Raw genomic sequence first — 14,031 nt, 5'->3', positions numbered from 1 at the left:
GTTTAGAATGCAAGAATATATACTAGTTAATTCATATGAGATGCTTAGAAAGGGCCCAGTCCCTAATAACCATTCAGTAATGGTTATTATTGTTATTGCTATTAGGCTGTTTTATGCCTCTATGCTTCACTCATACTGGCCTGGGATGCACTTTCCCTCCCATCTCCTTTCAACTAGATAGAGATTACCATGTATTTATTGTTAAGCATACTATGCAAGAACAACGCTATGCAAACTTAAGTTTTATGATGCTATTGCCTCCCCCTGACTCTCTTGCCTCAAATTATTATTATTCTAGTTATAATAGAATTTATAGAATGAACTGGAAATGTTTCAGCATTGTATAATTTCTCAAACAGAGGCCAGATGATGATGTAGTGTTTAAGAAAGAAAATCCATTATCCTGCTTTGTGTTTTTCTTCTTATCTTTGAAATAGTAATGTACAGAGTTGGGCAAAGTATTTATTTTTATCTGATTACACTTTATTTCTATGTTTATTTCTTTGAGAGAGAGAATGAATGTACCATAAATCTATCAACCATAGAAAAACCCCAGCTTGCTTTATCCAGCAATGCCTCATTTTGCAGAGCCCAAGTGAGGTTCATATTCTTCTGAGTCTCTGATACTCTGCAGAGTATCCATTGTAGGTAGATCAGCACTTCTCAGACTCACCTGGGATCTTGTTAAAATACAGAGTCTGATTCTATAGGGCTGGGGTGGAGGCTGAGGTTCTACAAACCAAATTCACCCAGGTGGTATCCATGCTGCAGGTCCACGGACCACACTTTGGGTAGCAACAAATAAAGCACATATGCTCATGGGAGTAAGGTCTTTGTGGATCTTGTGCTGATTAAAGAAGCTGAAGCACCTCATACTCATTAGGATGGCTACTATCAAAAAATAAGTGTTGGTGAGGATGTGGAGAAATAGGAACCTTGTACCCTGTGGGTGAGAATGTAAATTGGTGCATCTTCTGTGGAAAACAATGTGGTGGTTCCTCAAAAAATTAAAAATAGAACTACCATATGATTCAGCAATTCCACTTCTAGGTATATATTCAAAAGAACTGAAAGCAGGGTCTGGCAGAGATATTTGAACACCCATGGTCATAGCAGCATTATTCTCAGTAGTCAACAAGTAAAAGCAACCAAAATGTCCATTGATGGATGGATAGATAAACAAAATGTGGTATATACTTCTGTGAGATAATAGAAAAAATACATACAGGTCTCTGTGCTGGTTCCTGACATAAGGCTCCTAAAACCCTTGTAATCTCCTAAGTGATAAAAACACTAGGAGCGGGCTTCCCTGGTGGCGCAGTGGTTGAGAGTCCGCCTGCCGATGCAGGGGACGCGGGTTCGTGCCCCGGTCCGGGAAGATCCCACATGCCGTGGAGCGGCTAGGCCCGTGAGCCATGGCCGCTGAGCCTGCGCGTCCGGAGCCTGTGCTCCGCAACGGGAGAGGCCACAACAGTGAGAGGCCCGCGTACCGCAAAAAAAAAAAAAAAAAAAAAAAAAAAAAAAAACACTAGGAGCATCTATTGTTATAATATTTGGTCTTTGGTTCCTTACACAGAGTTTCTAAATCCCTTGGAATTTCCTGGGTGACAACAGTGTCTTTCCAGGTAACTCTGGATGGACTCCTGGATGGGGGCTGGTCACCAGAAAGACCAACTCATGATTAGAAGCTTGGAACTTTCAGACCCAACCCCCATTCTCCAGAGAGGGGAGAGGGGCTGGAAATGGCGTTAATTATCCATCATGCCTACATGATAAAGCCTCCATAAAAATCCCAAAAGTATGGGGTCCAGAGAGCTTCCAGGTTCATGAACACATGGAGGTACTGGGAGAGTGGCACACCCAGAGATGGCAAATACATACTTTATCCTATGCATCTCTTCCACCTAGATGTTCATCTGTATCCTTTATCATATTCTTTTATAATAAACTGGTAAATGTAAGTAAACTGTTTCCCTGAATTATGTGAGCCACTCTAGCAAATTGATTGAACTTGAAGAAGGGATCATGGGAACTTTTGATTTATAGCTGATTAGTCAGAAGCACAGGTGACAAACTGAATTTGCAATTGGCATATGAAGGAGGGGAATGGTCTTGTAGGGCTGAGCTTTTAACCTGTGGAATCTGATACCATCTCCAAGTTAGTAGTGTCAGAATAAACTGCAGCACACCCCCCTGGAGTTGCAGAGAATTGCTTGGTTTGAGGAAAACTCCCACATGTATGGTGTCAGAAGTGTGGTGAGTGTGGTAATAGTATGAGAGTAAAGGAGAGAGACACAGCAGAGGTGTAGGTTTTCTATACAACATAAAAAGGAATACCATTCAGCCTTGAAAAAGAAAGAAGTTCTGATATTCTACAACATAGATAAACCTTGAGTACTTTATACTAAGTTAAATAAGCCAGTCACAAAATGTTAAGTACTATATAATTCTGCTTATGTAAGGTATCTAGAGTAGTTATATTCATAGAGAGAGAAAGAATGGTGGTTGACAGGGCCTGGAGGAAGGGAGGAATGGGGAGCTGTTATTTAATGGGGACAGAGTTTCAGGTTTACAAGATGAAGAGTTCTGTGGATGGATGGTTCTGATAGTAGTGCAACAATGTAAATGTATTTAATGCCATCGAACTGTATATTTAAAAATGGTTAAGATGGCAAATTTTGTGTGCGTTTAAAAAGTAATTGAAAAGTAAAACATTCCAATGACTAAGTGGGAATGAGGGGGTAGTGGGGAAGGACTAAAATTTTCTATTTAATGACTTTTTAGAAATAATAACCTGCTTATTTTGGCATTATGAAAACTTAGGTACAGAGTCTTAATACATGAGCCTGGCAGGGGAAGGAAGGGAAAGAAAGTCCACTGACCATCTATAGTCAGATAAATGTCTTCAGATAATTAATATGTCCTGTTTAATTGGCCCCAAATTGAGCTTGGTGCTATAAGAAAGAAAAGAATTGCCTCTTCTTGATAGGCAAGTAAGATTTACACATGCAAGTCAAGTATAAACTTTACTACTAACTAAATGTATCTTTTCTGTAAGCAATAATTGTCCTCCTGTGCTATGCTAGCCATGCCCTGTGCCAGTTGCTGAGGAGCAGAAGAGGAGCTTGCAACCTGGGGAGGACACATAATAATAAAGTTCTTGTGAAAAGAACTCACCCAAGTGATGACAGGAGCACTCAGCTATATGGTTCAGAGAGGGAGGAAAGCTTTCATTTTCAGAGAAGAGAAGGTGAGGCTTGAAACAGACATTTTGTTTAAATCTTAAATTGGCAGCAAAATAGCACTGTCCCAATCAAATGACAGTCTATCTATGGAGGGACGTTGGGTGAGACCAAATTTCTAAAAAATGTAAATTTTTAAGTGTCACGTGTGTCCAATGATGAGAAAATTGCAACTACACTTTCGAATAACAGAATCTCACAGTGATCAGCAGCTTTAGATGCATTGACTCCAACCACCTTGGGGAAAGAAACAGGCTGCATGATCACGTGAGGTCAGCAGTAAGGGAGAAACAAGACAGGTTTCCTTACAGACAACAGCCAGTGGGCATGGTGTAGGAGGCACTCAGAGGAGTGCTGGTAGTACTGCTTAGCTGCACTATTTCTTTTTGCTAAAATGAGAGCCACTCATAATAGTCATCCCACCTTTCTCTTGGATTAACATTGTGCTGAGGAGGTCCAATTCAGCATATCCATCCCTTCCCCAGAGATTGAAGCAATAAAGTATGAATAGATCAAGGAGTAAGATATGGTTCAAAAATAACAGGGAAGCTAGATGAAAAGGGTGACTTGGACCTGAGGCTAAAATTGACTTCCTTACCCTCACAGAGAGAGACAGAGAGAGAGAGAGAGAGAGAGAGAGAGAGAGAGAGAGAGAGAGAGAGAGAGGAGCATTTTCATCACCAATGACGCCCCAGGAAGTTGAAAGTGTTGGTGGGAGTTCTCATTTCGGGGCCTTCAATATGGAAGGAGGAAATGATCCTTCCCCATCAATCTTGCCATTTCTCAATTCTTAACAATTGAGTTAATGCTAAATTTATAGCTTTGCATCACTGTCTTTATACTGGAGTCGAACATGGGGTCTCCTTATCTTTTAAGAACTATATAAAATTGCTTTGAATTGGTCGATTCCACAGACTGTGGAAGTGCAAAGCCATCCCCATGACCCCAGGATTTCTTCGAATGCTCAGGGAGCCTACCTACTGTCCTGTGGACTTCTTGGTGTCCACTCCCTCTCCTCTGGTATTGGCTGTGTACCATGATGGCCACACATGAAACTCACCATTTTCACCATTTTCCACACAAAAAGCACTCACTCAAAATACACATGAATATGCTGAAGACTTGGGGGTCATGGAAGGTCCACCTTGCACAGGGCCCAGCAAACAATTTATAAATCTCTAGTGTGTACAGTTTGACCTCTGAAATCCTTTCTATACCCCCTTCTCTGAGCCTCCCTCCCCCAGCTGTTATTTCTCTGCACTTTCTCCCTTGTGGTGACTGTCTTACTGGTTCCTCCCATTTCCCTCCCCAGTTGCCAAAATCAAAATACTCTCCAATATACAGAGCAGGTCAGAGTTCCACCAATTCTTCTTGATAAACTCCTATACCCAAAATACAGAAACGGTGCCCCCTTACTAGAAAACATTCTCATTTGAAGGCTTTCAGGACTAGAATGTAAACATTTTTTCCTAGCATATTTGAAAAAGTCAGCCCTGCAACTATCGTTTTACAAATCTCCAAAGGAGATTATCTTACTTCTTTTAGGTTTGGTTACAAGGGCCACTTTATAGCTCTTGACTTGTTTGTTCTTATTCTTACTTATATTACTTACTTATATTATTCTTACTTATTCTTCACAAGATAAGCCTTTTAGAATATGTATTGGAGAAGTGAAGCTTGATGTGAGTGACTCTAACTTTTGGTTATAACAGGATACTGCCCAAAGATATGGAGTAGATTAGACCGGGACTCTCCCTGGCCTTCCTGCAGGACCGACAAGCCTGATAGGAATCAACTGAAAGGGAAAGAATATTTTCCTCACATTAATAAGCCTTCATAATTTGAATGTTTCCTAATATACTTTGAATAACAAGTGTGGTTTCTATGGAAATACAATGATTAATAATGTAGAAGCCTAGAAAACAGCCATGAGGCAGAGAATGAAGACATCCCTGTTAATTTTAATTTATAGCAGACACAGGAAGCTCCTCCTCAGCAGTGCTACAGTCACTGCTTCTGTAGCATGACCAAGTTATTTTTACACCATGTATAGATTTAGCTGTTAATTTAAAAAGCCTATATTTGAATGAGGTGAAGACTAATAAATTACCATATTTGTGTTAAATGTTGTAATGTCCTATAATTTGGAAAATTATATGCTTTAAAATTTTAAAGCAATAGACTTGCCCTGAATTACAAGACTGCATTATGACTTTCATGAGCTCTAGATAGGCACTTTTGCCTTTGTGAGACCCTTTCTCTATAAAACAATAAATATTGAAAATTAGATTGTATGAGTGCATTGATATAAAGATTATATTAATCTTTAATATAATCCAGACTGGATTCATTCTTATATATACTCATTGTATTTATTTTTTCTCCTGATTTTAAAATAAACTAAAAATTAAAATATTTTCATGAATCCCTGAAAATATCGTGGGCCCTCTGTACTGTCTGACCATGCCTCATGGAACAGTCGGCCCTATGAAGTCAGAAACAACCAACACATGTTCCAGCTGGGGTCCACCTACTCCTAGCAACCCTCACCCCACCACAACCACACCACACACACACACACAGCCTTTCACACTGAAATGAAAGCTTTCAAAGTAGTTTCTTTGGGAAATAGTACATTTATTCTAGTAATGCTGTCATTTCTGAAGTTTTTTACACAGCTCAATTTGGAGGCCTAAGATGAATATATGAGATTTATGTTTGATTGTTAAAACAAAACTATCTTAGTGAAAATAATGTTTTTGCTACCAGAAAAAGGTTTGATTTCTGTAGTATCGAACCTAAGTTTAAACGTGAACATTGTATAACATGTATTTGATTAAAGCGTTTATAGAGAAAAGGTTACTTAGTTAAGTGGTTATAAAACTGAGCTTGCAACCTTCTGCTAAATGATTAATATTTCCTGTTGCTGAGTAAATAAAATAGAAGCATATTTGTCCATTCTTCAGAAACAAACAGTATCTACTATATTTTTCTTGCAGTATATTCTTTCTATAAGCAGAGAAAATCTAAACAAGGATCTATTGACTGGTAAGTCCAGTGCTTTATTCACCAGTTGTCATTTTCTCTAAAGCACATGAGACTAATGATTGTCACATGATTTACTGAGATTTGTTTAATATTCCTTTTTTTGGGTTATTAAGAGGAAGACTATGTACAATACAAAGTGTTTATTTAAAAGTAGTGGTGATGCATCTTCCAGCTTCTCTTTTTCACTTTATCAGTGGTCTAAATAAAAATCATTTGTTCAGCGTGTATTGAATTTCTATTGTTTTCTAGGCACAGGATTGAATGAGAGTGCTCACTCCTCAGTGAAGAACTCATGGTCCAGTGGAACAACAGATATACAGATGTAACAATTTTCAAAGAGACAATTAGATTTTTTTATCAGAAAGATGAAACACAATAGTGTGAAGTCTGATAGAGGGCTACAGTTTTTAGAGTATTATGATAATCCCTGTGTGCAAAAACAAGGCCCTGGACTAAAGCTATAGCCAAGTGGTTGGGGGGAAGTGTAGATTCAAGATATTTGTAGGAGACAAAACAGATTCAGGGTTAGGGGGCTGAGAAAGAGAAAGGTGTATATAAGCCTGAAGATTCTCATGTAACTAAAAAGACCTACCTATTAACTGAAAAGCCCCTGGATTGCAAATTAAATTTGTAGCTTGGATAATCAATCCAATCACATTCCATATAGCCCTTTATCATAGTTTTTTCTTTTCTTCAGCATTTGTACTAAACAGATTCATTCCATGCAAAGCATGCCATTAGTATTTCTACTTTTTTTTAAATCAATCAATCCCTCAATGCGTTCCAGCAGCCTTGGAGTTTTGGAGAGCAGAGGTTCCAACTATTTATCTGTGTTTCTCCTCAGTTCCCTACCCAGGGTGAGTTTGCAACATATCTGTTGAATTGAATTCAACTGGGAGGAGGAGTGATAGGGAAGGTCACTCTGGTTGATTCACCAGGTACTTAAGAAATAGGGCTTAGTATTCTTCTTATTTCCATTTCTTTACTTGTAGTTGTAAGACTGACTTTTGGATGAGTAGATAGGTGGGGGTGGGCTAGGTTGCTTGGTATATTCATGTTGATCTTAAGAAATGAAACTACAAAACAGCTTTTTGAAAAAGTAGCATAGTGGACCTAAGATAATCTTTTAAGGGTATCCTATGAATTTATTGATAAAAATAATAGAAAATATTCACTGATGCACCAGGCACTATGTTAACTGCTTTATATTGCATCAATTTGTATAACCCTCCAAACAACTCTGTGAAGTGGGAATTATTTTTACCTCAGTTTTATAGATGGTAAAGGAGGCTTGGAGAGCTCCACAGAGCAGCAGATTACACTGTTAATAAGTAGTAGAATCTGGATTTGAACTTGAGTCTGTCTATTCCAAAGTCCATGCTTTTAACTATTACAGTCACTGCCTCCAGTATTATATATAATATATGAAACACCTGCTAATAATAAGGAGATCCAATCTTGCATGCTCCCCTGGTTTTCATTAGGGATGCACTGCACAGCATGCAATTTCATAAATGACATAAATATGTTGATAAAAAGAATGCTGAATCTCTTGACTCCTAAAGTTTGTTTGACATATAAAGTTCTTTTACACAGCTCTTATTCCTTTACATGGCATCAGGTGTGTGAGCCACCCATTCCACAGATAAACGCTCATTCCTTCTAATAGAAGAGCCTCACCTCTGAAAGTACTGTAACTAAATCATTTCCCTGAATCAGCTTTTCATGTAGGATTGTTTCATAGTTTACTATTTGGTGGGCTGTTAATAATTGTTAAGTAAAACAAACAGAAAAAGTAAATGTGGTCAAGTAAATTTGATAAACCCTGCATCAACTTAGTTTTAAAAGTCTTTTCTTACAGTACTTCTCAGGGCCTTTATTCTACTAGTCTGAAGTGTGGATTTTCTAGAGCAATGCTGTCTAAGATGTGACCACAAATGCCAGCCACATGTATAATTTAAAACTTTATATTAACCACATTAGAAAACCTAAAAAGAAATAGGTGAAATTAATTTTAATAGTATATTTAACCTAATATATCCAAAATATTATCATTTCAATGTACAATCAATGTAAGAAAACTACTCATGAGACAGTTTATTCTTTTTATTTTTTGGTACTGAGTAGTCAAAACCCAGTGGGTGCATCACATCTCCATTCAGACCAGCTGCATTTCAAGCACTCTAGAGCCACATATATCTGGGGGTCAGGACAGCACAGCCAGGAGGGTCAGAGTATGAGCATTTCTCTAATGACTGACCACAGAACAATTATTTTGGGGAGCATATCACAGGACTAGTGCTCCATGGGAAATTCTTTGGGATATATTACTATACATCTAATTTGAAAATAAAATAAAATTTAATTTACAAAACGGTTGATTCCACAAACACATTTTGTGTTTGTATTGATAAAAGACATCCATAGTGGTTCAGGTAAACTCTGACTTCTCCAAGTTATTTGTCAAAAGGTTTCTTAAACATAAATCAGTCTTTGGCTTATCTCAGATTTCAATATTCTAAAGCTTCTAATCCCATGTCCAAGAATCTTAAAGTCTTCAGACCCTAAATCAAACTCAAGCAAAGCAGAACAACAAAAAAAGACAAAACCTGAGATGAAAAGGAGAGATAAGTACAGTTAGGAATATTGAATTGAAAGTCAGGTCTCTGGATTACTTTTCCTAATTTTTTTACTTTGTATGATCTCAGGCATCTTGTCTTTCCCTCTAGGATCTTGGTTATTCCATATATAAGATGAAGAGTTTTGAAATAAATCATCTCTGAGGTCCATTCCAGCTCTAACACCTGCATTTTAATTTGTACCTTTAAGAACAATAAATAACCACTAATTATATATCTCCTGCCCATGAGAATTAATAGGAACAAAAATAAGTTTACTATTATGATAAGAACATAATTAATAATTCAGAAAATGAGATACACTATAGATTGTTAGCAGGCAAAGAAAACACAAATAATTTGAGTCTACTTATTACTCATTTTCCCCTAACTGTTGCAGTGTTTGATTACAAAAAGAATTAGTATCAATAATCTATATTTATGACAAATTGAGTCAGAAGTCTAGAGGACTTGCTAAAAAGAAATATAAAGTCAGACATAGTATGAAAAAGGAAGTTTGACTGAATGTTTCCAATTACAAATTAAACCTTAAATTGGGGAAAACTTTTAAAATATATGATGACAGCTTCTTTCCTAGGGTGCCAACAATTACAGTGATATAAGAATTTGCATAATGGAATTAGATTTTTTTTTTTGAGATGAGGATAGTTGATTTTTATTTATCTATTTTGCTACCAAATTATCCTGGAACATTTGCCAAATTGTTGTCAAATTACCTTTTAACTAAATCATTTTTACATTGGTAAGAATAAGTATATCTATCACACTGTTCTCAGAAAATGATTAATATTTCAATTTGATTAAGTGAAATAAGAATTGGAATTTCATTTCTATTAGTTGTCTTGCTTTGTCTCCTCAGCTATTGAGAAATATCCGAATGCAAAGGTCCACTTTGGCCACAGACTGTTGAAATGTAATCCTGAGGAAGGAACGATCACAGTGCTTGGGTAATCACCAGTTAGCCTTTTGACTTCAGAGGTGAAGGGTTGACATGGAGAATTGTACCTGTAAACTTTGTTCTCTGGCTCCTTTGAAAGAATTAAATGATTAACAGGGTAATTCAAATAGTTTCTAGAATCAAGTAATTTTATATTGAAAATAGGTCTTAGATGCCTTCTGAATACCAACACCAGTGATTCTTCCTGATTCTCCTGCTCACTCATCTTCTTATAGTATTTGACACTAGTAACCATACTCTGCTTCAAACACTCTCCTCCCTTGAAACAGATGACCCTCCGCTGCCCTGTTTCTCCTCCCCTCTTTCTGAATACTATTTGTCTGCCTCCCCTTGGCGGACTCCATTTCCTCTAGAGTTCTAAGCCTCACATCCCACTCGTGGGATATGTCATGGATTCACAGTTCATTCAACAACTACTTGTAAATTCACATTTCTATGATTAACATCTCCAGGCCAGGCCTTTATCTTCATTCTCAATCTTTATTTCAATCTTAATCAATATTAATTTCTCATTAAACACCTTCACAACTATTTGCCATAATCTCAAACACATCTAAAACCTTGATCATCTATTTGTCACCAAGCATCTCCCATTCCTGACTTCCCTAGTACTATTACCCAAATAATTAAAATCATCCTTGATGTAGCCCTTTCCTTATTTTCTCCCACTAGACCTATAAACATTCACCAATCATTCATACTTTCTGTTTGCCTCAGAGCCTATGTCTTCCTTCTTCCTGAGCACCACAATCCTTGGGCTCTCATCCCCACACATGCAGGCTACTACAGTCACCTTGTCCCCATTTCTTTCCCATCTGCACTCTGGCTCCACTGCAATGTTTCCACTCCTAAGTAAGTTATCTTAAATTACCACTCTTTATACACCATCTCCCCAATGGAAAAAAATTGTTTTCTCCCATTTGCCAGAATAATGTATTTAAACCTTTTGTCTTAACATTCAAAATTCTCTTCTCTTCCCTTCCCAACTGTATTCTTTTCTTAAATTCATCTTCTGATCCCCTCTGTTCAAGACAAATGTGTTGCTCCTAGAAGATTCTGGTCACATCCCTGTGGCTGTTCATACATTCCCTCCATTTGAAACACTTTGCTTTCTTTTCAAGGTTCTCTTCCTTCATGCAGGGAACTCAACTCTTAGTCATGCTTCTGTGGCTTAGCATGTCTTTATTAATCAGTATGGTTGTGTGTTATCCTCATTCTCATAAGCAAACCCATGACTAGGACAATTGTTATCTTCATTTTATAGCTATCCACTCAAAGCTCTAAATCAGATAGGTAAAAGTGAGTAGTGGTCCCATTAAGTCACTACTTTTTATACCCAATAGAGGTACTTCATCATTTTCACCACTAGACTTTTTTTTTTTTGATGATTTATTTTATTTTTCAGACATGAGAAAGTTCCCAAAGATGTCAACTGTGACCTCATTGTAGGATGTGATGGAGCCTATTCCACTGTCAGAACTCACCTCATGAAGAAACCCCGCTTTGATTACAGTCAACAATACATTCCTCATGGGTTCATGGAATTGACTATTCCACCTAAGAATGGGGATGTAAGTCCTTTCCCTTTCTTTTCTTCTTTCTACAGCTCTCCTCCTTCCCCTGCCCCATATTAGTAGAGAAGCATATTCTAGTGCAGTTGTTCTCATAGCATATCTTGATCCATGCCACAAGTATTCTGTAATTAATAATAAATTGGATGTACATGTATCTCTTTAATAATATCACTCTCACTGCCTTACCTTTTGATATGTTTTCTTGAATGGGGAAGGAAGGAGAGGAATTACAACTACTTTATTGGAAACACACAGGGAATTTGTCTTACACAATAATATCATTTTTCTATTATCTCTTGGGAGAAAAAAATTGGGTTGGGAATCAACTATGTATACTGACAATCCAGAGTTCTCATACTCATGATTAAATGAAAAAGTTATTAAATAAAGCGAACAGCAAGTTGTTGCAAAGAGATTTGTATTGCATGTTTCTCATTCCCTGCTTCCCATGTTAAACCATATGTGGCCAGAGGGAAATATGTAGTATGTATATTGTGTATTGTCATAAGCAAATAAATGTAGGAATATAATAAGGAAAATTAAAACACCAACAGAAGCAATGAGGATCTTGGCTTATCAGTAATGAAAAGTAAACAGCATTAGTTAAATTCTTGATTTGCATATAAAACATACATTTTTAAGGTACTGATTTAGTCTATACTATTTGAAATTCAGACATCTATGAAATAGTTTGTCAGTTTGGGATAGTGGTATTATATATCACTTATATACTAAACTATCAGCTAGTCAAATCCATATTTTAACATTTTGTTGTCTTTCTACTTCTTCCTCCTGGTTAAAAATGGATTTACTAATTCTTCAATGATATTTTATGGTCTTCAGGTGGGTCATATTCTAATGGCCCAGGATCTGATAATTCTGGATTATAGGATTGTGTTGAAAAATTGTCCCAAGTTTGAGTGGGATCATGCCTACTAATGTAGATTTAAGATAGCCATTTATTTACAAGGTGTTCCTATTTAATAGTAATGATTGGTGGTTTATAGAAAGTTTTTACTGTTTTAAGAAATGCTGTTTTGACATAGTAATGTGACCAGACATGGGAATATTTTGACATGGCCCAAAAACAATTCTATGAAACTTTCTCTCCACTTCTTTCTTTCTTCCTTCCTTTTCTTTTTCCTTTTCTTCCTTCCTTTTTTCTTTTTCTAATGTAGCAGACATTTTCACTCCATCTCTGACAGGTGGAGTAGGAGGGAGAGATTGGATGAGTGACAGAGTTGGGTGAATATTAGGGGAGTGCTTTTGGGAATTATGTGGGAGCTCATCTTAAAGCTGTTTGTGCACAGCAAGCAAACTGTCTTGCTTAGACTTTATGTGTGGAGGGACTTGTAGTAAGAAGACCCATGGGAATTATGACGAACCTGACCTTGGGACCGCTGTTGCATAAGGATATCTATTGAGAGCGTGACTTGGAATAAAGAACCTGAAAATTTAAAGAGTTGTTTTCTAGGGTTATGAAATATGTATGAATATCAAAATATTTTTGGTATCATATTTGCTTTATCAACACCATGTAGAAGAGGTCAAAAGATAGCAAGAGGGAAGCAAGGAGGCTCACCTCATCCAGGCTGCTGTCCTATTACCATTAAGCCACCGTGCTCATTTGTGCCTCCTCCACGCTGCTCAGCGTGCTCACCCTCACCAGCAGCCACTGTCCTTCACTGCTATCTAATCTACCAATCCCTTGTTTCAGCCATCCTAGCCCCACAATCCTCTTACCTGAACAGCTTTTATTTCCTAAACTTCTACCTAGGCACTAAATCATTTTGTCTCTCTACCACTTGAGTTGATGTTAAAGAGAAGTTTTTGGGAGCTTTTCACATGTATATATCTTGCCTATTCAACTGCTTTGTGAGATCTTTGGTGCCAAAGTGTTATTCACTTATTCATCTCTTTGTCTATGTATTGGGCTTTCTTTGGGGCTCTGGGGACAAAAAAGCTGGGAAGAAACAGTTTCATCCCATAAGACAAATAACTATTTAAAAAGTGTGAAAATGTTAGCTAGGAGACTAAGATGTACTTTCTGTCATCTTTTTACTACCATAAGACGTATACATGGTAGGTGCTCTCTAAACATTTATAGAAAATAATACAAACTTAAAATAGTTGGGAAACATTGCATATTCTTATGTATGTAATACCCCTGGGAACCTCAGTGGTTTGGGTCACTTGGGTCTTTGGGTCAATTCATGTGCCCAAGCCATACATACCTACTCAGGCGGCTATTGCTCTGTAGTGGCTTTGCTAAAGAGGGAGCATTTCTCTCTATTATTTATGTTGTAGTAAACAAACGATAAGAGGCTTGTTTGTAAAATTTTGTTTTGTCCATGAAATTTAAACTTAGGACCTTTCTGTTTATACAAATAAGTACCCAAATAAGGTAAAAAATAAAGTAGAAAAATATTACACATATATACACACATCCACACATCCACAGCTTATGTGTGTATATAATATATATTTTATATATGTATGTGTACATATTTGTGTATGTGTATATATGTGCGTGAGTCCATGGAAATAGAGGAGAGAGAGAAAATGAATAT

General features: G+C 37.1%; 1 protein-coding gene across 1 annotated transcript in view; it reads left to right on the top strand.

The window, feature by feature from the left end:
- The window catches only part of KMO (kynurenine 3-monooxygenase), a gene marked incomplete at both ends in the record, with an annotated part of 54,660 nt that overhangs the window by 23,795 nt on the left and 16,834 nt on the right, over positions 1–14,031 (top strand). Inside the window, 3 exons of the mRNA XM_079696661.1 lie at positions 6,242–6,290; positions 9,789–9,876; positions 11,293–11,458. Of these exons, the coding sequence (XP_079552787.1) occupies positions 6,242–6,290; positions 9,789–9,876; positions 11,293–11,458 (303 nt within the window). The remainder of the gene's footprint in view (positions 1–6,241; positions 6,291–9,788; positions 9,877–11,292; positions 11,459–14,031) is intronic.

This window comes from Hyperoodon ampullatus (genome assembly GCF_949752795.1).
Source record: "Hyperoodon ampullatus genome assembly, chromosome: 2".
Classification (NCBI taxonomy): Eukaryota; Metazoa; Chordata; class Mammalia; order Artiodactyla; family Ziphiidae; genus Hyperoodon; species Hyperoodon ampullatus.
The sequence above is the reverse complement of the archived record's forward strand: the minus strand, read 5'-3'. Positions and strand labels throughout refer to the sequence as shown.